Below are 22867 nucleotides of genomic sequence, written 5' to 3'. Positions count from 1 at the left end.
TAGTATGGTATGATCAATATGGTAGTATGATATGTAATGTGGCCATGCTATGGCCATTGCTTACAAGCTCTTTGCTTTTCTCTTTTGCTTAAAGGCCTTTTTTTGTTATGGCCACTATGCGAAATGCACAAACCAAGATAGCAATTGTGTATATGTGGGAACAATCTTGTGACACAAGATGATATGATGATACCAAGATGAGGATACCAAGATGATATGGTATGCATGCAATGGAAGGTACGGATCACTAATGTGCACAAGTAACGTTGCTGGCAATACTCAATGACTAGTCTCGATGGGCAAGTGACGCAAAATGGGCTCGGGGTTAACAATGCAATGGCAAGGGAATATACAATGGATGTCGTCGAGGTTACCGTCGAGGGTTTCTCATTTGTGAGCAAGGACGGATGATGGTTAAGTGGTCAATGTCGATGACGACCTCGTGGCGAAGATGAGTGGCGGTGTGCTCGATGTAGAACAGTTCCTAATTAGCCAAAACACCTTAGGAAACAGAAAAATCGTGAACTCAAAATCTCAAATGTCAAATGGTGGTAGTGCAAAAGCGATGGTGATTTTGATGGTGACAATGAGGAAGTGATGGGGGTGGTTGATGAAGAAGCAACTGTCCCTAAGTAGCCGAAACACCTTAGGAGACTCAAATCATAACTCAAGCAACCACAAATGCGATGGGGAACAAAATGGGTTAGGTTGCGGAAAACGATGGTGGTTATGCGAATTATATGGTGGAGGGAATAGGCAAAGATGCCAAAGTTCCAAAAATTTGATGGAGTCTAATGGTGTTGGTAGTATTTTTATGGGATTGGGGATGTCAATAGCTTCAAAACGAGCTAAAAAATGTCAAAATCGGACTCCGAATGAATTAGTTATGGCCAAAACAAAAATTCAGTCGTGTCAGTTTCAGGGTTATCCCAACATCCGGGAGTTGGCCCGGATGATCCGGGTAGGTCAACTGGTTTTCGGGTGCGTGGGGTGTCCAGACGTCCGGGAGACGGCCCAGCTGATCCAGGTGGATCCGGATGATCCAGGAGCACTTCCGGATGATCCGGGCAGGTCACACTACTCGGGATTTCCTCTCAGGGACACGATTTTTAGGTAGAAATGGATGATTTGGGGGTTAAAATTGAGGAGATTTCATGGATGGAAGGTGGGAAAACTTATGGGGAAGCTAGATCTACGAGTAACACATCAAATCCATGGATCAAATCCAACAAAACATCATCAAACCAACAAATCACAAAAAATGGGGCTATTTTTGGTGGGGATTTTCAAATTTGGGACGAAATCAACAAAATTATGCTAGAAAAATAGGGATAGGGACTCCAAATTCATGATCAACGTGGCTCATGATACCAAGATGATGTAGGGTGGAACCCTAAGGGCCGATCTTTCACGATTTGGAGGGGGGTCCGGCGAAGAACATGAAGAACACACGAAGAACGGGAGAGAAATCACAAGGGGAAACACTCAAAAACAAGTCCAATCACACATCCACTAGACTAACAAACACATGAACCCACAAGGTACATGAACAACAAAGGGAAATCGGTACTAGATAGAGTTCATCCCAAATCCAAAAGAGATGAGGTCTTCATGATCTAGATGATCTTCTCTGATGGGGGGGGGGGGTCTTGATATCCCTCAGGATCTTCTCCAAAGGAGGTCTTGAACTCCAATGGAGTGGTCATAAATAGAACTCCAAGAGTAGAGGTAGGAGCAAAGCTCAACTAGAAATGAGCCATCATATTTGCTGACCCTAAAAATGGGGAGGAGGTCTATTTATAGTCTAAGGGGCGAATGGGTACATGTGTCTCGGCCCGGAGGCATGCACGCAGGCAAGGCCAGATGATCTGAACAAGATTCTGGCTGATTCGGGCGTCGGGGGTCCGAATGATTCGGCTTCGGATGGGTCCATGTTGTCTTCCTCGTCGTCATAGCCGAACGATCCGGGAGAGGTTCCGGATGTCCGGGAGGAGGTCCGGATGTCCGGGAGGAGGTCCAGATGTCCGACCTGTCTCCGACAGCTGCTCCATCTTCTTCTCCTTTCTTCCCTCTTCTCTTCCACGCTTCCCTCGCGGATGGTGTAGTCGTTCATTGGCGCTTACACTCCTCCTCGACATTCGTGAAGCTTCAACAATACTTATGCATGCGCGATGGAAGGTCAAGTAGTATACCATCCTCGAAGGGGTCAAGCGAGCACATGTAAAAGAGATGATTCACCTTTATGTATGTGAAGTAGATGTCGCACGTATCACTTGCGTCAAATGGACTCTTGACATGGTGATGTCTGTAGGATGCTCCGCATCAGCAAGACACCTCACAGCGTAATTAATGTGTTTGTCCTAACCCATCAGAGTTAGGTATTTGACACTGTAGCCACTATTTACAGTGCGTATTTATCATTTTGCCACTATGGTGACCCTTTTATCTATAAAAGGAGACCCATGGCTACCTTGATAAAGATTAAAACCCTGTCCATTTGCACACGTAGCTACACCTTTCGAGCACCTTGCCAGGACGTGTGCACCTTGTAACTGGACATATACACATCCAATACACAAAGCAGGAGTAGGGTTTCACGCTTCACAGCAGCCCGAACCTGGGTAAACATCGTGCGTTTTTGCTAGCTCTGCTCTTTGTGCTCGCCGATCTCCCCAGTTAAACCGTAAAAGGGCCTTTGCTGGTCCCATAGATCGTCGTACACATGACAGAGTGCAACACTGAACATGATATGTTGCACGTGCTGAAAATGGTGCCAAGCGACGCCACGACGAAGTCCTCAAAGCCCTGAACATTAAGAGGGATTTGCAAAATTCTTCAAGCATCGACTAGATTAAAGATATTTTGAATAAGCTTAACGATCGCGAGAAAACGATCTTTTCCTTTCTTGTACTCATCGCTAATACGCTTAGCCCAACCGCAAGGAATCGTCTAATGTGCCGGATTCTAAATTGCCACTTCTCAATGCGTCTTCTTTGACCATTCATGAGCTACAGTAGCTGTCGTAGTCAAAACACTGCTAGTGATTACATGGGTACTAATGACCGAACCGAAGCCCAAACGGTTGTGTGGATAGGGTCAGGTCCGGATGAATTTGTGAACATATCTCACAACATTGTAATGGTCCAGGCTGAGTAATACAAACTACTTTGAAAGGCAGTCCGATGCATGTAACTTCAGCTTGCGCAGGGTTTGGGGAAAGATCCGATCACTTTGGGTCTATTATACGCAGCCTTCTCTACAGTTTTGCAAGAGGTTGTTTTTAGGATTCAAAACCGTGACCTCATGGTCACAAGGCAACCGCTTTACTGCTGTGCCAAGGCCCCCTTCTAATACAAACTACTTTCTTGCAAATAAAAAAAAACATGATATGTGCTAGTAATAAGCAGATGTACGCTTTGTTAAGACCTAAACAAATACGGTGTTGCGGGTAACACAAAGATTGGCCTATCTTCAACACGCCATATTCTAAAAAAAAATCACACATCATTTTCTAGGATGTTGCTTCCATGCACATACTGCGCTTTCATGTCGATTTTACCCTCCACCAATCTACGGCTAGTGAGGCAAGTAGGAGAGTCTTAACATTTGCCTACATTCTGATCTGAAACCTTTCTTGGATGTTTACATTGCTCCAGTAAACATCTGCAGCAGAAATCAGGAAGAAATAGGAAGCGCCAAGTGGGCTTATAGCCATTCTGATCTTAGATAAATTAGTCTTAGAAAGCGCTAAAATTAGTAAAAATGGTTTTGATGCGCACGTAGTCACAATGCTAACCACAGAAGCCACAAGTCAAATATAGCTGACGAACTTCAAACCTTTCAGAGACGACCCAAAAAAAGGAACATGCATGCCATGGTTCCCTGATGCTACCCAAAAAGTGTGTGGCTTCCCTTCTGCTCGCACCCTGCCCATCCAACCCTTTGCTCCATTTCGTGTCATGCTTCCTCATGCTTTGCTTTCCCCTTTGCCCCATTCTTCCTCCTTCAAGCATTTTCCCCTTCTCCTTGCATTTACTTTCTTGCCAAACTTAGGACAGTCCCCACCAGTTCCTCCTCCATCTGATGCATCATTCTATCCTGTGTGTTCCCAATGGAGTTGCCAGGGTAGGGTAAGGTGTCCATTTGCACGGGGAAGAGGGAGGAGCGAATCCTTGTTGCTCGATCTCTCTTTCCCGTATTCCTCGACTTCATTCTTCGTTATCATTGCGGCTACTTCATCTGAAAGGAGGAGCAAAAGATCCTTTTGTTGATCCAGGAAGAAAAGAAAAAGGTGGCGCAAGAACAGCTTGCTTGTGTAATTCAAATGCCTCTTCCTTGATTTGGGGAAAGGGGAAGGCTTGCAAATTCTGAAGCATGGAGGAGATGCCAAGCGAGAAGAAACAAAGTGAATCTGGATCAATTAATTGCGCACCTAGTTCAAGCAGCAGCCAGGACATTCCCAATTCACTGGTGAATAAAGATGAAGACCTCGCTATTGGGGTGGTAACAGAGTTAAAGAAGGAGGGGACGCCCATTGAACAGAAGGAGGTAAGGGCGTCAACGGCCATCGACTTGAAGGAGGAGGGTACAACCACCCAACTGAAGGAGGAAGGGGCTTCCAAGGAGGATGAGGCAGCTGTTGACTCCAAGGAAGAGGGGGCGAAAACCGAATTGGAGGAAAAGATGATGTTATCCCAGAAGAGAGACTATGAGAAGGCTATCGAACTTAAGGGAGAGGGGACAAGGCTATTCCAGAGGCGGGATTATGAGGGGGCGGCTCTTGAGTTTGATAAGGCAATAAAGCTTTTGCCAAAGGGGCACGATGATATCGCCTTCCTCCACTGCAATATTGCTGCATGTTACATGCACATGAAACCTGAGAGTTATGAACGAGCGGTTGACGAGTGCAACGCAGCACTGGAAGCATCGCCGAAGTATACAAATGCATTGCTGAAAAGGGCACGATGCTTTGAAGCATTGGATAGGCTGGATCTGGCTTGTGAGGATGTGCAGAAGGTGCTGAGCTTGGAACCAAACAATGTCACTGCATTGGAGCTCTACGAGAGCCTTAGGGAGGAGATGGAGACAGAAAATTTATTGGAGAATCAGGTTGTGTCACCGGTAGAGCCTAAGGCCGGTTTTTCAAAAGAGAAGATCCAGAGGAAAGTATCTCGCAGATTTAGAAACAATTCCATAGTTGAGGAGGTGTGGTTGATTCACGATGACGATGAGCAAGAGAATGATGAAGATGGCAACGAAGAAGAGTGCAGTGAAGAAAACCACATGGAGAATGACTTAAGCAATGAAGGAAATGATACCCGGGAGATGCCATCGAGACATAATCATGACGAGGATAAAAGGAACACGGAACAGAACCAGGTGAAGCATGGTCAGCACAAACTAGGAGCAGATGATGAAGGCCAACGACTGCAGCATGCTCCGAGGGATGCGGAACAAATGCACCACAAAGAAACAGAGAGTCAAAATAAGCATGAAAAGCCCCTCAAAGAGATAAAGGTGAGAAGTGGTCAGGATCAGCAGGTAATGCATACAAAGCAGAATCAAGTCGCCCATATGGATGTGCGTCAAAAGCAAATTGAGGATGTACCAACCACTAGCCGTAGCAACCAAGAAATTCACTCTGAGATGTATGAAAGGTTTATCAATGGCAACCAAGCAAGACGCTCCTTAAAGCGGCATACTAGTCGTGGCGGGGACAAGCAGGAAAAGCAAACTTCAGTTAAACTAGCAAGTCCTGGGGGAGATGAGCACCAAAAACAGAAGCGCGCATATGCTAGCGATGGAGAAACAAAGACTGTAAAGTTTGTTATGGGAGATGACATAAGGATTGCACTTGTTCCAGAAGACTGTAGTCTACGGCAAGCGATAAACGTAGCTCGGTGTAAGTACAGTCCCCACCTGAAGGCAATGCTTCTTAAGTTTCAGGACATAGAGGGTGACTTGGTGACAATTACATCAACTGAGGAACTAAGGTGGGTTGAGGATCTGAAGCAAGGACCCGCTCGGCTGTACATAAAAGAAGTAAGTCCTGAGCGCGAGATCACCAAGGACATCGTCATGCCCAATATTTCTACGGCAACACTGGAAAGAAAGCATAGCATCTCTGAGTGCGGAAGCGCTAGACACCCAGCAGAAGACAAGAGCTCATCATATGCTGATGACTGGATGGTGCAGTTCGCTCGTCTATTCAAGAACCATGTTGGTTTTGATTCTGATGCATTAGTGGATCTCCGTGACCTTGGTACGCGGCTGTGCATTGAGGCAATGGAAGACACCATCACAAGCGAAGAAGCCCAGGAGATATTTCATGCCGCAGAGGCAAAATTTCAGGAAATGGCAGCTTTAGCATTGTTTAACTGGGGCAACATACACATGTCTCGTGCAAAGAAACGACTATCTTTATCAGAGGATGCTTCAAAGGACTCTGTACTTTCCCAGGTCAAAACCGCATACGAACTGGCATGCGCTGAATACGTCAAAGCTGGAAAGAAGTTTGACGATACCGTGGATGTAAAGCCAGACTTTTATGAAGGCCTTATTGCGCTTGGAAATCAACAGTTTGAGCAAGCAAAACTTTCTTGGCGTTATGCAGATGCTTGTAAGGTAGACATGCGAACTGAAGTACTAGAGCTATTCAATCGTGCTGAGGATAATATGGAAAAAGGAATGGAGATGTGGGAGGGAATAGAATACTTGCGACTAAAAGGGTTATCTAAATCAAAAAAGGAGAAAATCCTACTGGATAAGTTGGGATTGGATGGGCACCAAAAAGATTTAACAGCAGATGAAGCGTTTGAGCAAGCTTCAAATATGCGATCACAGCTAAACATTTCATGGGCTACCATTCTTTATGAGCGATCAGTAGTAGAATTCCAGTTAGGTCTTGCTAGCTGGGAGGAGAGTCTCACCGAAGCAATTGAGAAATTTAAGACCGGTGGAGCTTCGCTGGCAGATATCAGTGTAATGATAAAGAACCATTGTGCGAATGAGAAAACTCAAGAAGGTATGATGTAATCGTGTGACCTTTTTCTGTAATTTTTTGTTCCTCTGTTGCTAAATCATCAATACCAAAACTTGTATGTGTACACCATGTATGTTAATAATTTCATGCTTCTTATAATGATTATTCTGGGAAATGTAAGCTTCTGCATGCAGTTCAAGTTTTACTACCTCATTCATTGAGAAAGACAATCTAAACCCTAACATAGGGAGCCATCTTCAAATATTTTTAGTGGACCACTAGTGTTAACCAGAATTGGTGGATGGCTATTTGTAATAGTATAAAAAAAAGACTACGACACATTTCCAAATATCCAACTTATACAGACTTGTATGTTATCGCGAAGAAACGCAAACATTAGGATCTGCCATAGTCAGTGTGTAGCTTGCCACTATCCAAAGACAATTGGTTTCATCAGCGGATAGTAAGGTATGTCCACAACAACTGTCATGCTACAATTTGTAATAATAGATTCCGGAAGCAACTTCAGTATTACTTCAAAAATGTTTATGGACAAAAAAATCAGATATCATTAATTTGTCTTGGTCATGTTATGCCTTACAAATAGCAAAAATTACATTTAATCCTGGTGCTCATTGTTACATTTTAACTTAACTAATCTGCTATGCTAGAAGTTCGAAATTTTAGATCCTCTTAACTACATTCAAGGGCATATAAGTTGTTAAGATTTTTTTCTTTGTTATTCAGGATTGAGCTTCAAGATTGATGAGATAGTTCAAGCATGGAACGAAATGTACGATGCTAAAAAGTTGGAAAATGGTAGTTCTTCTTTCCGTCTTGAACCTTTATTTCGAAGACAGCCTTCGAAGTTGCATAATGTACTAGAGCACATAAAGTACACATGAGCTTGTATTTAACATAGGACTTGATGCTGTCGACATGAATACGAATGTTGATACTAATTGAAAAAGGTAATTTCATTCTTTAATGAGATGTATTATTGAGGTTATTCCAAGATATCTATTTGATGTAATACACTAGTCCTAGAAAAGTAACCGCGGCAACTTTTTCACCATGCGGAATCATTAAATATAAACCATAATAATGACTGGATATATATAAAATTAAGAATGTGATACAATAAATCACAATATCCCTTATGCAGTGACCAAAGCAATAATACCATAATGATATAACGAAATGAAGTGTTGTGGGCACTGGGGCCACATTTCACTCTAATACTCCAACCCTTTCCAATCAAGCATCTCCCCCTCTAGACTTCCTCGCTAAGCAGCAATGATGCTGAAAGAAACACGATGGTCATGCCAGGGACCCTGGAGAACCGTCTCTGAAGAGTTCTAGCGTCCACTAGCACTGGAGGTAGTGGCATCTAGATCAGGGCATCGCCCCTGGGATCGAATGACAACAGTGGGTGGCCGAAAAGGCGCAACATGTACATCTCCTTTAGTCATTAGACCCATTGATGGTGACAGCATGGCAAGGGCGGAGATGCTTTGAGAAGGCCACTAGCTACCTCAGTTTTTCATTGTTCAGGCCTGTCAACAGAGCAGATCAGTGGACAGTTTTCATAGTTTGGATTGTAATGTTGAAGGTTAAATGTTCAGGACTAAAAACCGGACTTCTACAAGAAGAGCTGAAAAGAAGATGGTGTTTTCTATATTGTCGCAAAATAATGTATTATAGAGATGTTCTGCTTTTACTGTTAGTGGAATCGGTTCTTACACTGATTATAGTTCCTCTGTTGCTGAAGAGGATGCTCTATAGATGACCAAAGAAACAAAGCTTTCTCCCAAGGTTGATAACCAGAATTGAGCAAAGGGTATTAGAATAAAAAAGTTACATGTTTCATTCATCAATTATTGCCGCGGGTTCAAATTGCAACCCAGTTTCAATGATGTTTTATTTGCAAGTCCAACCCTCAGTACCGTAACATTGTACCCTTTGCCCCAATAGAAGGGTAGCTTTGAGCTGAGGTGGACTTTGGCTAACTGATGTGGCAGCCACATCAGCTCCCCACATCCAAAATAAAAAAAACATCATTACAAGATTTTTTATTGGCCCTACTTGGCATCCCTCCCGTGCCTTATTATCTCCCCTTACTCATCTCTCTCCCTTGTCTCGGCAAGTGGAAACATATGCGATGGATGTAGTGGCATCTCCTCTTCTTCATTACACACTCTAGCATCCCTCAGCCGCTTGCTTTCTCATTCACCCTAGGGAACATTTGTTCAGCATTCTCCATATCGTCTAGAAGTTAAGGACCTTCACCGTCTGGGTACTCCCAGAAGATGTCACTTGGTGGCAGAAGCATCACTGAGCAGATACTCCACTCTAAGACCCAAGGGTGTCACTTGGTGGTACCCGCTTCCTGGTTATCTATCTCCAGTGAGGGACTGTCCACTACACCTGCCAATGCTATGGAGGTATGAATTGATGAATAACACCATGTCCAACACCTAGAGCAGCCTGGTGGGTGATGTCAATGTGTTATTCTGTTAGTATTATTTTGATTATTGGAGAAACTTGAGTTCTCAGCATGTCTTTTCCATATGTTACAGGCTCTGTCAACTCATCTTGTATATATCAATTTCTTTATGTGTTTTGTGAGCACACCAAGCCATATGCATGCTCAAATACGAAATTATTTTGACATGTTCTGCAGGCTGTTGACTGTTCCGAACTGTCTATATTCATGAACTGGAACAGATGATATTTCCAATTCAAGCTACAAGAGGTGTTCAGGATACATTTTGCAAAGCTTACAAGATAGTATTTCACAAGCTGCAGCTCTATTTTACAGATGCAAGAGACCTAACTTCGCATTATTAGATACATAGTTAATCTCAACTGTCGTAGACATATAAGAGTTAAAGTTCAGTGTGAAAGTCTATAGTTTTGGAATGATCGAATGGTATGTACTTTATAGAAGGATTTGGCATATGTACTCTGCTGAAAATAGAGTAACAGTTCACATCCACTATTTGTGTGCATGAACAGTACTGGGTTAGCAGCACAGATGGAACCTGACAATAGATTAGGGATATGATTTGATAAGTTTATCTCTATTAGAAATATGCTTCCTTAGATTTAGAGATCGATTCTTAGTGGTTAATTATTATCCCCAAATTGCGATTTTCAGCTATGATCTCTTTCTTTGGTACATATCGTAGATCCGTTCGGTCCTCCTTCGCCTGGTATTATTTTACTTCTAATAACTTGCTTCAATGGAATTTTACTCCAGCTACAAACTATCATGCACTGCACATATGCAGAAAGGAGAAATGCACTCCTATTGATGATCTTTTTAACATTTATTGTACAAGAGAACTGCGTAATTTTGAAGGATTCATGGAGCCAGAGGCACTCAACTTAATGAACAACCATCCGATCCTACTCTACTAGAAGAGTTCTGCATTTTTTTTCAGTTATATGAAATATTCATTCATATATCTCGGTTACCTAAAACTGCACATGCATCTTAGGATGCAGAGGCCAGGGGTAATAAAAGCTTCCATTTCTAAAAGATAACCCAAAGCTGCACATTACTCATTGTAAAATTCAACTCCAGGAAGTGTGCTAATTTGAGGTCATATAGAGTGAGGTGGAGACAATAAGATTTATTTATTTTACTTTGTGGGAAATGACCCTGTAGGTTTCAGGAGAGCTACAAGGATACAATACAGACGAATGATGACTCATGAATGATTAACTAATTACTCAAAGAGGAACAAGAGAAGAGTTACTCAGAACCTCAAGAGAGGCCAAATCAATCCTACTAACGACAGAACAACTGGAGGGCACAACAAATTGAGATCAGCGAGGCTACTCCCCTTCCTACTTATATGTTCAACTGGATGCGCACCAGTTTCTAGCACTCGCGTAGCAAACCTGATCCTATACACAACAGCGCAAGGGTTTGACGGTAACCTGGGATCTGAGGAGTGAAGAGAGAGTGGCCGAGTGTTACGCTCCTCTTCTCGATCTATTCCACCATGGATCTGGATACAAGGTCTTTGGGAGGAATTGGGAAAGGGAGTTAGTCTTGGAGAGGGAGGTGGGGTTCGAGAGGGGGAGGAAGGGGAGAAATGAATACAACCGAATTTTTTTTCGGGAATTCAGAGAGCTTTATTCAACAGTCAGCCAACAGGCTACTGATCAGGAAGTTAGGGATTATCTCGAGCCAGCTCTCAGTCACATTAAGCGTGCTAGCACGCTTAGCACAAAGATGTGCAGGACCGTTTGCCGCTCTTATTACATGTTGAATTATAAAGGATGAAAAATTAAGAGAGAACTCTTTAATTTCTGCTAAGATAGGTGCTACACTCGAGCGATCGTCGTAGCGATTATTCCAGAGGTTAACTGCCTCTAGACAATCCGTCTCCAGGGTCACCTTCATTAAGCCCCTCAGACTAGCGAAGATCACACCTTCCTTCATGACTTGGATCTCAGCAATTAGTGGGTCAGAGACCTTCATGTACGGCTTGCACCAAGCTCCCAAGAAGGCCGAACACGAGCTGGCAACCCCTCCAATGCCCGCTATGCCGTCAGCGGAGTTGATCGAGGCATCTGTATTGATCTTGATTATATTTTCATCGGGCGGCCGCCAGCTATAGCCTGGTAATAAGACGTTATGTTGCCTAGGAAGTTCTAGCAGCGCCAGATCTTCTCTGGTTCGTCTCACTAAACTAGCAGGATCGATCTTCACCTCATCATGTATCCATCTATTGCGTGACATTCAGATGGACCACATAACAGTGATGATTATAGCGCGATCTTTCTCCGAGAACCGCTGTTCACATAAGATATCTCTTGCCCAAGTATCTGGATGGAGTCGGGGAAGAGAGATTTCAAACAACAATCGAGCTTCCTCCCAGAACCGGCGGGCATGAGAACAATGGATGAGTGCATGCGTGAGATCTTCCTCCATTGCTAAGCAAATCTTGCACATACTCACTTCCATTATATGTCTCCGTTTGAGTGTGCATTCATCAGGAATTAAGCCCCTAATGACTGCCACCAAAAAACCCTCACCTTGGGCACAACCTTGAGTTTCTAGAGAGAAATCCACATTTGTTCTTCTGTCGTTGATGGTCCCGTTACCTACCCTTCCTCTAGAGCTACACGCTCTTTTTGATTCACGAGAGCATGGTAAGCCGATTTCACAGAGCATATTCCCGAGGTCTCATGCGCCCAAGCAAGAAAATCCTCACCTCCACCTCGCCGAATTGGGATGTTCAATATAGCTTTGGCATCAGGTGCAATGAAGGTGTCTCGCACGAGTTCCCGGTTCCATGTCCAGTTTGCGGAATCAATCAAGTCACTAACCATCTGAACATGTGTATTAGCTGGTTTGAATATTGGCGACATTGTTACTGTAGAAGGTATCCATTTGTCCTCCCAAGCCGAGATGGATGCTCCATCACCAACTCTTTTCAGCAAACCCACATTGAGTGCTTCACGACCGGCAATGATCGCTCTCCATGTGGTTGAAGCGGACTTCGGAATAGTGGCGTGCATAAAGTCTGTATCATGAAAGTATATGCTTTTCAGAACTCTAGCACATAAGGAATTAGGATCTATCATTAATCTCCACCCGTGCTTCCCTAAAAGTGCCAAGTTGAACTGTCGTAAGTCACGGAATCCCATCCCGCCCTTAATTTTTGATGTAGCTAACTTCTCCTAAGCGATCCAATGAAGAGGTTTCCTATCCAGTGAGCTCCCCCACTAGAATTTGGCCATGCTTGAGGTTAAGTTTTTGCACACTTTCTTCGTCAAGAGGAAGCAACTCATACTAAAGGACGGAATAGCCTGAACAATCGACTTTAGAAGAGTTTCTCTGCCTGCGCATGCAAATAGTCTTTCAGACCATCTGCTTATGTGACCTCTGGCTCTTTCCCCAATGTGATCGAAAGTACCGTTGGTAATGCGACCAACCGCTGTGGGAAGACCAAGGTAGCGTTCTGAAAATGCTTCAACATGCACATGCAGAAGCTGTTTCAAATGTTGCCTAAGCGTGTCAGGTGTGTTAGGGAAAAAATAAATGGAGCTTTCACTTCTGTTCACACACTGACCTGAGGCATCACCTGAATTTCATTCAATCTACTTGCACTGTCTGTATTCGCACTGATGAAAATGAGACTATCATCGGCGAAAAGAAGATGATTCACCCACGGGGCTCTGAAGTTAGCACGGATTCTCTTTATCAACATTGCCATCAAACTTCAAGAGAGAAGAAAAACCCTCAGCACATAATAAGAATAGGTATGGCGACACTGGATCACCTTGTCGAAAGCCTCTGGAAGGGGTGAAAAATGGTAGTAACTCTCCATTGACACGAACAGAGTAACGAACTGAAGTTACACACTTCATAATTAATCTGACAAAGGTAGCACCGAAGCCTAGCCTCGGCAACATAGCCCCTAGAAAAAGCCATTCTACCCGATCATACGCTTTCATCACGTCCAACTTTATTGCACAAGAGAATTTTTTTCCTTTCTTCTTTTCATCGTGTGAACACTTTCAAATGCAACCAGTATGTTATCTGTGATCAAACGACCCGGAACAAAGGCACTTTGTTCTTCACTGATTATATCATCCATGCAAGGTCTCGATTGATTTGTGAGGGCCTTGACCGCAAGTTTATAAAAGCACCTGACATAGTGCAATAGGACGATATTGAGTGATATTTTGTGGATTACGTACCTTGGGGATTAGAGTTATCAAAGTGTCGTTCAATCCCACAGGTAGCTCGCCACCATTCAGAAACTCAAGCACCGCCGGAATGACTTCATGTTGAAGTAACCCCCAATGGCGCTGAAAAAACCCTGTTGTAAATCCATCGACGCCAAACGCTTTTGATGGCGCCATTTGAAATAAGGCCTTGTGGATTTCCGCCGCCTCAAACGGCATCTCCAGGAGTTGATTCATCTCCGGAGTAACCCAAACTGGTACATGCGATAACAACTCATCCATATTATTGTGTCCTTGAGAGGTATAGAGAGCTTGGTAAAATGCATGTACCTCCTCTTTGTCCTCATCACCATTCATGCAGGTGGAGCCATCAGATCTCTAAAGATTAGAAATTCTATTTATGCGCTTCCGTTGCTTCACCTGTGCTTGAAAATAGGCCATGTTACGACCCCCTTCCCTCAACCAGGGAACGCGAGATCGTTGCTTCATCCATATTTCTTCCAATCGGAGTGCCTCTCTGAGTTTTGTCATAGTTCGTTTCTCCTCCTCAGTCGGACGGCGACCAATGGACTGCTCCCTTAACCTAGACAGTCGTTTTCTCAGTTGTGTGACTGTCCTTGCGAGGCAACCAAATTCACGCGCCCCCCATGGTGCAAGTTGACGTTGTAGTGCACCTAAGGAGTCCAGTATGCCATGCAGGCCTGGCGCCCGGGCTTGATTATTCCAAGTCTCCGTTACCAGCTGCTCATAGGCGCTATGAGATTGCCAAACATTTTCATACCGAAAGGGTTTAGGTACATGAGAGTTGTTTCCGATCGCATGATGGCGAAATTCAGCAACTACAAAGCAATGATCAGACTCCGTCGCACAAACATGCCGCACTCTAGTGTACTCATAGAATTGTCTGAATTCTTCATTGGCAAATGCTCGATCAAGACGAGCTTTAACATTTGCATCTCCCGACTGTCGGTTATCCCAGGTGTAAGGGACGCCGGTCCAACCCAAGTCCTGGAGAGCACAATCATCCGTGACTTCTCTAAATGCCCTCATCTGCCACTCCGGTTGTGCCGCCCAACTGAAGTGTTTCGCTGCATACAAGGTTTCGTTGAAGTCACCCATACAAAGCCAGGCTGAATGTGGTATGTCATATAGTGTTCGAAGAAACTGCCAGCTGTGTCGTCTATCCTGTGCACTTGGTGCTCCATAAACTCCAGTGAATCTCCACTCCACCGAATTCGGAGAATCCTTCCGCACCACAACATCAATGTGGCCGGAACTATTGTTTTTTAGCTCAACTAAAACATCCTTAGACCATAACAAGCCTATCCCTCCGCTTAGGCCAGCACTGTCCACCGCAAAGCTTCCAACAAAACCCAAGGTTTGTTTCAAACTCTCAACACGTTTCCCTCCAATCTTCGTCTCAGTGACAGAGAGGAGAACATGACCTTCGTACTTCACAACACTGCGAAGCTCGTGAACTGCCTCGGGGTTCCCAAGCCCCCGGCAGTTTCAGCTTATGACATTCATTGGGACGGGAAGGCCTGACATGCAGCCGCCGCCGATGATTCTGAGCTGGGTGGTGTTGGCTTCTTTTTCTTCGACTCTCTCACAGCGCCATCATCCTCGTCCTCTGTCCTCTTATCAGCTATAGTTACAACCGATTAGACATCTCTACGATTAAAACAGAGTCGGACGTCGTTTTCGTTCGACCTCATCCCTTGCGTGAGATCCATCCCTCGTACTCCCGCAGAGAAATCAAAGCAAATACCTGGCTTTCGAACCCAGCGAAACCTGGAACCCCGCATCCACCACACCCTCCACCTTCTCCCTCTCACCTGCCTATTCGTCTCCCTACCCTTTCTCCCTAAAAGCATCTACAACCAGACTTAGCAAATCCGGCCCATCAAACGACGCGCATGCGGGCACTGACCGGATACCCCTCAAATTTCCACAGTTGCAGCCGGACATCTCAAACTAGATTCTCAAATCCATACAATGACATGCAAACTAAAATAAACCTACATACTATGTTGATCACCTATCTACTCGTTGTCAGAGATGTCGACGATCTCCGTGCCCGGCTCCGGCAGCATGGTCGGCAACTGCAGCTCCGGCTCCTTCGACGCCTCCGGCTGCTCCGCTACGGCCTCTATCTTAGCGTCGAGTTCGGCGAAGAGCGCGTCGGACTCCGCCTGCTCCTGCTGGAGGAATGCCCGGTTGGCCTCCACATAGGCCTCATCCTGGATGGACTCCAGGATGGCCTACTGCTCCATCATCTCCTCTAACTGGGCGACAACGAACTCCGCCTCTGCCTGCTCCATGTTGAAACCCGACATCTGCTACTTCAGCTGCTCCGCCTCCTTCACCTTCATCGGAGCCATCTCCTCTTCCTCCTCCTCCTCCTCCTCTTCCCCCGGCTGTTCCACCTCCGGCTCCTGTGAGTTTGGAGGCAGCCCGACAGAGATGCGGGCGACGTGTGGCTTGCCTCGCCCGGATCTCCTGTTGGATCTCGGTGCGGAGCTCCGGCGTCAGCATGGCGTAGTAGGTGATCTTGGTCCGAACCATGGCGGAGTGCTGGAGCATGGGCAGAGCGCCGGACCGGGGGCAGAGCGCCGGAGCGGGAGAGGGAGGAGGTGGATGGGCTCAGATTGGCAGCGCGGAGAGATGGGAGGTGGATGGGTTAGGGTTGCTAGATGCCGGTCGGCTTAAATAGACGGATTTGGTCTTGGGCGATGAGCTGGAGTGGCGCCACGCGGCGTTCACACCGCGGCGACGGACGCGAGGTTCGTCGGACCGCCGGGTTTTCGAGCGTTTTCGAGTGGGACCCTGCTGCTAGACCGATGTGGCGAGCGTGTCCGGGCGCCCCCATATCCGCCCCATATTTTGGGCTGGATATGGGGGGTGCTGGTTAGCCCGGGCATTTGAGGCTCGTTTAAGGAGCCCGTCTGGGTCAGAAAAACGTGACCGGACATTGCCCGGGCGGCCCGCCCGGGCGTATGAGATGGGCTTGAGAGGTCTGGCTGTAGATGCTCTAACCCAAACCACCCTCACGCCCCTCCTCCCACCACGGGTTTCATCGCCTCATCCACCCCGCTTGCATATGCAGGCGGCGTAAATCAGCATCGCCCAACCACACCCCTAGCAACTGCCACAGTGGGGCGTGATCTCACTGTCCACACCGACAAACAAGTAAAGCGCAACCACCTTGTTGTAGATGTTGGGCCAACCGTTACCACCCAGTCAACCGGGTATGGGCAGGCACGGGGCAGAAGCCCCCGGCATAGCTGCCCGGTCTCGACATCCCCATTTGCCTTGTTGCTTGTTCCCCAGTCCAGGAAAGACAATGGGGGCACGCTGCAAGATCGGTGAGGGCGACGAGCGAGTTGGTGGTGATGGGGAACGTTGCATGGAAAACAATTTTTTTCTACAGAACACCCAACATCTATTTCTATGGAGATGCTAACAACGAGAGGGGGAGTGTCTACATACACTTGTAGACTGAAAGCGTTAACAATCTAGAGATCATGGTAGGCGTAGTCGTACTCCCTTGTGATCCAAGCACCGAACGATCGACACCTTTGGGATGTGCACACATATGGCTCGATGTAGTGGAGGATGGAGAGGTAGATGGGATCGAAGCCAACACGATGGCGTGGTGGTGGTACGGTGATGGTAGCAGAACTGTAGTAGGGCTTTGCCAAGCGTTTACGCGAGGAGATGGAGAGGTTGGGAGAGGCGGCGGCCAAGTGTGGAAAGGTGCAACCCCCCATGCACCTCCCCACTATATATAGGGGTGATGTAGGGGGCGGCTAGTACTAGCCCCTCCTCCAAGGCAGGGGCAGTGGCCCAAGGGGGTGGCTTGCCACCCAGGACAGGGGACGCACGCAGCCCAAGGGGCTGGTGCACCCCCTATTGTCCATGTTTCCCTTTTGGGTTAGTTGGTCCCTTCGATGGACCCCTGGAACCCTTCGGTGCCCCTGGTACACTCCAGGTGGACCCTTGAACATTTTCGGAACCCCGAATAAAACTTCCCATATATAAATCTTTACCTCGAGACTATTTTGGAGCTCCTCGTGATGTCTTGGATCCCATCTAAGACTCCAAACTAATTTTGGACTTCATCATATGAATATCCCAATATTATCCTAGCGTTACTGAACGTTAAGTGTGTGACCCTACGGGTTTGAGAATATGCAGGCATGTCCGAGACTCCTCTCCGATCAATAATCAATGGTGGGACCTGGATGCCCATATTGACTCCCACATATTCAATGAAGATCTTTCTCAGTTTGAACCATGATGTCGAGGATTCCGTTAATCCCGTATACAATTCCCTTTGTCCGGCGATATGTTACTTGTCCGAGATTCGATCTTCGGTATCGCCATACCTAGTTCAATCTCATTGCCGACAAGTCTCTTTACTCGTTCTGTAATAGAAGATCCTCATGACTAAACTCATTAGTCACATGCTTGCAAGCTATTCACGATGTTGTATTACCGAGAGGGCCTAGAGATATCTCTCCGTCACACGGAGCGACAAACCCCAGTCTTGATCCATGAAACCCAACAAACACTTTCTGAGATACCTGTAGAGAACCTTTATGATTACCCAATTACAAAGTGACATTTTATAACTCACAAAGTATTCTTTCGGTATTCAGGAGTGGCATGATATCATGGTCTAAGGAACAAATACTTGAGAGGAAGAAAGCTATAGCAAATAAACTAAGTGATACGATCTAATGCTAATCTTACGGTTGGGTCAGTCCATCACATCATTCTTCTAATGATGCGAGTTATCAAATGACAAGTCATGTCTATGGCTAGGAAACCTTAACCATCTTTGATCAACGAGCTAGTCTAGTAGAGGCTCACTAGGGACTCGGTGTTTTTTATGTATCCACACATGTATTTAAGTTTCCGGTGAATAGAACTCTAGCATGGATAATAAACATTTATCATGAACAAGGAAATATGATAAGAACATATTTATTATTGCCTCTAGGGCATATTTCCAATAGTCTGCCACTAGCATTAGAGTCAATAGTCTAGCTTACACTGTAATGAATCTAACACCCATAGAGTTCTAGTGCTGATTATGTTTTGCTTGTGGAAGAGGTTTAGTCAATGGGTCTGCCACATTCATATCTATATGAACTTTGTAAAGATCTATGTCTCCTTCCTTGGTGTAATCACGAATGGAGTTGAAGCGACGTTTGATATGCTTGGTCTTCTTGTGAAACCTGGGCTCCTTGGCAATGGCAATGGCGCCAGTGTTGTCACAACAGATAGTCACGGGATCTGATGCACTAGCACTGGAACAACGAGCTTCTATACAAATGGTTTTTAACCCCTTTCCGCGACAACATTTTAAACCATAGCCTTGCCTGTGTGCGCGATAGTGGGGTCCTTCCCACATGACCAAGAAACCATTAGGGATAGGGATTATGCGATGCATTGTGCATAAATAAGCGTATGCGATGCTGATATGTCTCTGTCGTATCTACTTTTCCAAACACTTTTGCCCTTATTTTGGACTCTAACTTGCATGATTTGAATGGAACTAACCCGGACTGACGCTGTTTTCAGCACAATTGCCATGGTGTTATTTTTGTGCAGAAATAAAAGTTCTCGGAATGACCTGATAATCAACGGAGATTATTTTTGGAATATATAAAAAGATATTGGAAGAAGAATCCACGTTAGGGGGCCCACACCCTGTCCACGAGGGTGGGGGCGCGCCCCCTACCTCGTGGGCCCCCTGACGCTCCACCGACCTCAACTCCAATTCCATATATTCGTGTTCGGGGAGAAAAAAATCAAGGAGAAGGATTCATCGCATTTTACGATATGGAGCCGCTGCCAAGCCCTAAACTCTCTCGGGAGGGCTGATCTGGAATCCGTTCGGGGCTCCGGAGAGGGAAATCCGTTGACATCGTCATCATCAACCTTCCTCCATCACCAATTTCATGATGCTCACCGCCGTGCGTGAGTAATTCCATCATAGGCTTGCTGGACGGTGATGGGTTGGATGAGATTTATCATGTAATCGAGTTAGTTTTGTTAGGGTTTGATCCCTAGTATCCACTATGTTCTGAGATTGATGTTGCTATGACTTTGCTATGCTTAATGCTTGTCACTAGGGCCCGAGTGCCATGATTTCAGATCTGAACCTATTATGTTTTCGTCAATATATGCGAGTTCTTGACCCTATCTTGTAAGTCTATAGTCACCTATTATGTGTTATGATCCGTCAACCCTAAAGTGACAATAATTGGGATCATTACCGGTGATGACTGTAGTTTGAGGAGTTCATGTATTCACTATGTGTTAATGCTTTGGTCCGGTACTCTATTAAAAGGAGGCCTTAATGTCCCTTAGTTTCCAATAGGACCCCGCTGCCACGGGAGGGTAGGACAAAAGATGTCATGCAAGTTCTTTTTCATAAGCACGTATGACTATATTCGGAATACATGCCTACATTACATTGATTAACTGGAGCTAGTTCTGTGTCACCCTATGTTATAATTGTTGCATGATCGATCGCATCCGACATAATTCTCCATCACCGATCCATTGCCTATGAGCTTTTCATATATTGTTCTTCGCTTATTTACTTTTCCGTTGCTACTGTTACCATCACTATAAAACCCCAAAATATTACTTTTTCTACCATTACTTTTTGCCACTGTTACCACTACTATCATATTACTTTGCTACTAAACACTTTGCTGCAGATATTAAGTTTCCAAGTGTGGTTGAATTGACAACTCAGCTGCTAATACTTGAGAATATTCCTTGGCTCCCCTTGTGTCGAATCAATAGATTTGGGTTGAATACTCTACCCTCGAAAACTGTTGCGACCCCCTATACTTGTGGGTTATCAAGACTATTTTCTGGCGCCGTTGCCGGGGAGCATAACTCTATTCTTTAAGTCACTTGGGATTTATATCTGCTTATCACTATGAAGAACTTGAAAGATCAAAGAACCAAGATCTATCCCTCAACTACGAGGGGAGGTAAGGAACTGCCATCTAGCTCTGCACTTGATTCACCTTCTGTTATGAGTAGACTTGCAACACCTACACATGCTATTGATTCTGATAGGTCACATGTTATTGATGATGCCACTTCTGCTTTGCATGATATTTATGATGAAACTACTTCTATGCTTGATAATACTGTGCCACTAGGTGAATATCTTGATGAACAACTTGCTAGGGCTAGAGAGAATGAAATTATTGAAACTGATAATATTGATGAAAGTGATGATGAAGATTCTCCCCCTAGATATGAATTGCCTGTTGTGCCTGAGGGTTATGTTATGGATGAAGAAACTGCTACAAACTTCTTAGCTTGCAATGATAGATCTGATCTTAAGAAATTATTAGCTAAGCTTAAAGAAAAGTCTTTGAATGCTAGAATGAAATATGACCCTGCTTTTGCTACTTCACCTATCTTTATTACTAATAAGGATTATGATTTCTCTGTTGATCCTGAGTTAATTACTTTGGTTAAATCTGATCCTTTTTATGGCTATGAATTTGAAACTGTTGTGGCACATCTTACTAAATTAAATGATATAGCCACCCTGTTTACTCATGATGAGAAAACTCGCTATTACTTTATCCTTAAGTTGTTTCCGTTCTCATTAAAGGGTGATGCTAAGACATGGTTTAATTCTCTTGATCCTGGTTGTGTGTGTAGTTCCCAGGATATGATTTATTACTTCTCTGCTAAATATTTCCCGCTCATAAGAAACAAGCTGCTTTAAGGGAAATATATCATTTTGTGCAAATTGAAGAAGAGAGTATCCCACAAGCTTTGGGGAGGCTTCTCCGATTACTTAATGCTTTGCCTGATCATCCTCTCAAGAAAAATGAAATACTTGATATCTTTTATAATGGACTAACCGATGCTTCCAGAGACCACCTGGATAGTTGTGTTGGTTGTGTTTTCAGAGAAAGAACTGTTGATCAAGCTGAATTGTAATTGAATAATATGTTGACTAATGAAAATAATTGGACACTTCCTGAACCAACTCCTAAGCCAACTCCGAAGAAAAGGGGTATTCTATTTCTCAGTCCTGAAGATATGCAAGAGGCAAAGAAATCTATGAAAGAAAAAGGTATTAAAACTGAAGATGTTAAGAATTTACCACCTATTGAAGAAATACATGGTCTTAATTTCCCGCCTGTTGAAGAAATACATGGTCTTGATAACCTGACACGGGTAGTAAAGGTAAATTCTCTCTACAGATTTGATAAATGTGAAATTCCATTTACTAAGTTTGCTAGCAAATGCTTGGATGAGTTTGATGACTTTATGGTTAAACAAGAAAACTTCAATGCTTATGTTGGTAGACAATTGAAACACAATGCTGATATCCTTGAACACTTGGGTGATTATATTGCTAATGTTAAAGGTGAACTTAAACTTATTAGTAAACATCCTTCTATGGTTACCACTCAAGTAGAACAAGTACTTAAAGCTCAAAATGATTTGCTAAATGAATTAAATAATAAGAAAAATGATAATGATGTTAGAGTTATGACTAGAGGTGGTAAAATGACTCAGGAACCTTTGTATCGTGAGGTCCATCCTAAGAGAACTGAGCAAGATTCTCACAGAACTAATGTAGATGCACCTAGTCCTTCTAAGAGGAAGAAAAAGAAAAATGATAGGAATTTGCATGCTTCTAGTGAACCTGTTGTTGACACACCTGAGAATCCCAATGATATTTCTATTTCTGATGCTGAAACACAATCTGGTAATGAACATGAACCTAATGATAATGTTAATGATGATGTTCATGTTGATGCTCAACCTAGCAATGATAATGATGTAGAGATTGAAGCTGCTGTTGATCTTGATAACCCACAATCAAAGAATCAACGTTATGATAAGAGAGACTTTGTTGCTAGGAAGCACGATAAAGAAAGAGAAACATGGGTTCAGAAACCCATGCCTTTTCCTCCTAAACCATCCAAGAAAAAGGATGATGATGATTTTGAGCGCTTTGCTGAAATGATTAGACCTATCCTTTTGTGTATGCGTTTGACTGATATGCTTAAAATGAATCCTTATGCTAAGTACATGAAGGATATTGTTACAAATAAAAGAAAGATTCCGGAAGCTGAAATTTCCACCATGCTTGCTAATTATACTTTTAAG

At 44.4% G+C, this 22867-nt stretch overlaps 1 protein-coding gene and 1 long non-coding RNA gene across 2 annotated transcripts; one reads left to right on the top strand and one right to left on the bottom strand.

The window, feature by feature from the left end:
• Positions 1 to 3686: 3686 nt before the first annotated feature.
• Positions 3687 to 11164, bottom strand: LOC125508960. Its single transcript, XR_007283875.1, has 2 exons — positions 10931 to 11164; positions 3687 to 4239 (listed from the first exon to the last, which is right to left on the bottom strand). It is a non-coding gene; the product is annotated as an uncharacterized LOC125508960 (long non-coding RNA).
• Positions 4253 to 8230, top strand: LOC125508959 (HSP-interacting protein-like). Its single transcript, XM_048673782.1, has one exon. The coding sequence runs from the start codon at positions 4375 to 4377 to the stop codon at positions 7033 to 7035; it is 2661 nt and encodes an 886-aa protein (XP_048529739.1). The 5' UTR covers positions 4253 to 4374; the 3' UTR covers positions 7036 to 8230.
• Positions 11165 to 22867: the final 11703 nt, after the last annotated feature.

This window comes from Triticum urartu, chromosome 5, assembly GCF_003073215.2.
Source record: "Triticum urartu cultivar G1812 chromosome 5, Tu2.1, whole genome shotgun sequence".
Taxonomy (NCBI): Eukaryota; Viridiplantae; Streptophyta; class Magnoliopsida; order Poales; family Poaceae; genus Triticum; species Triticum urartu.
Note: the sequence above shows the minus strand (reverse complement) of the source record. Positions and strands in the feature narration are given on the sequence as shown.

Excerpts from the sequence above, each read along its gene's own strand:
- LOC125508959 (XM_048673782.1), top strand. The coding sequence starts at position 4,375 with ATGGAGGAGATGCCAAGCGAGAAGAAACAAAGTGAATCTGGATCAATT.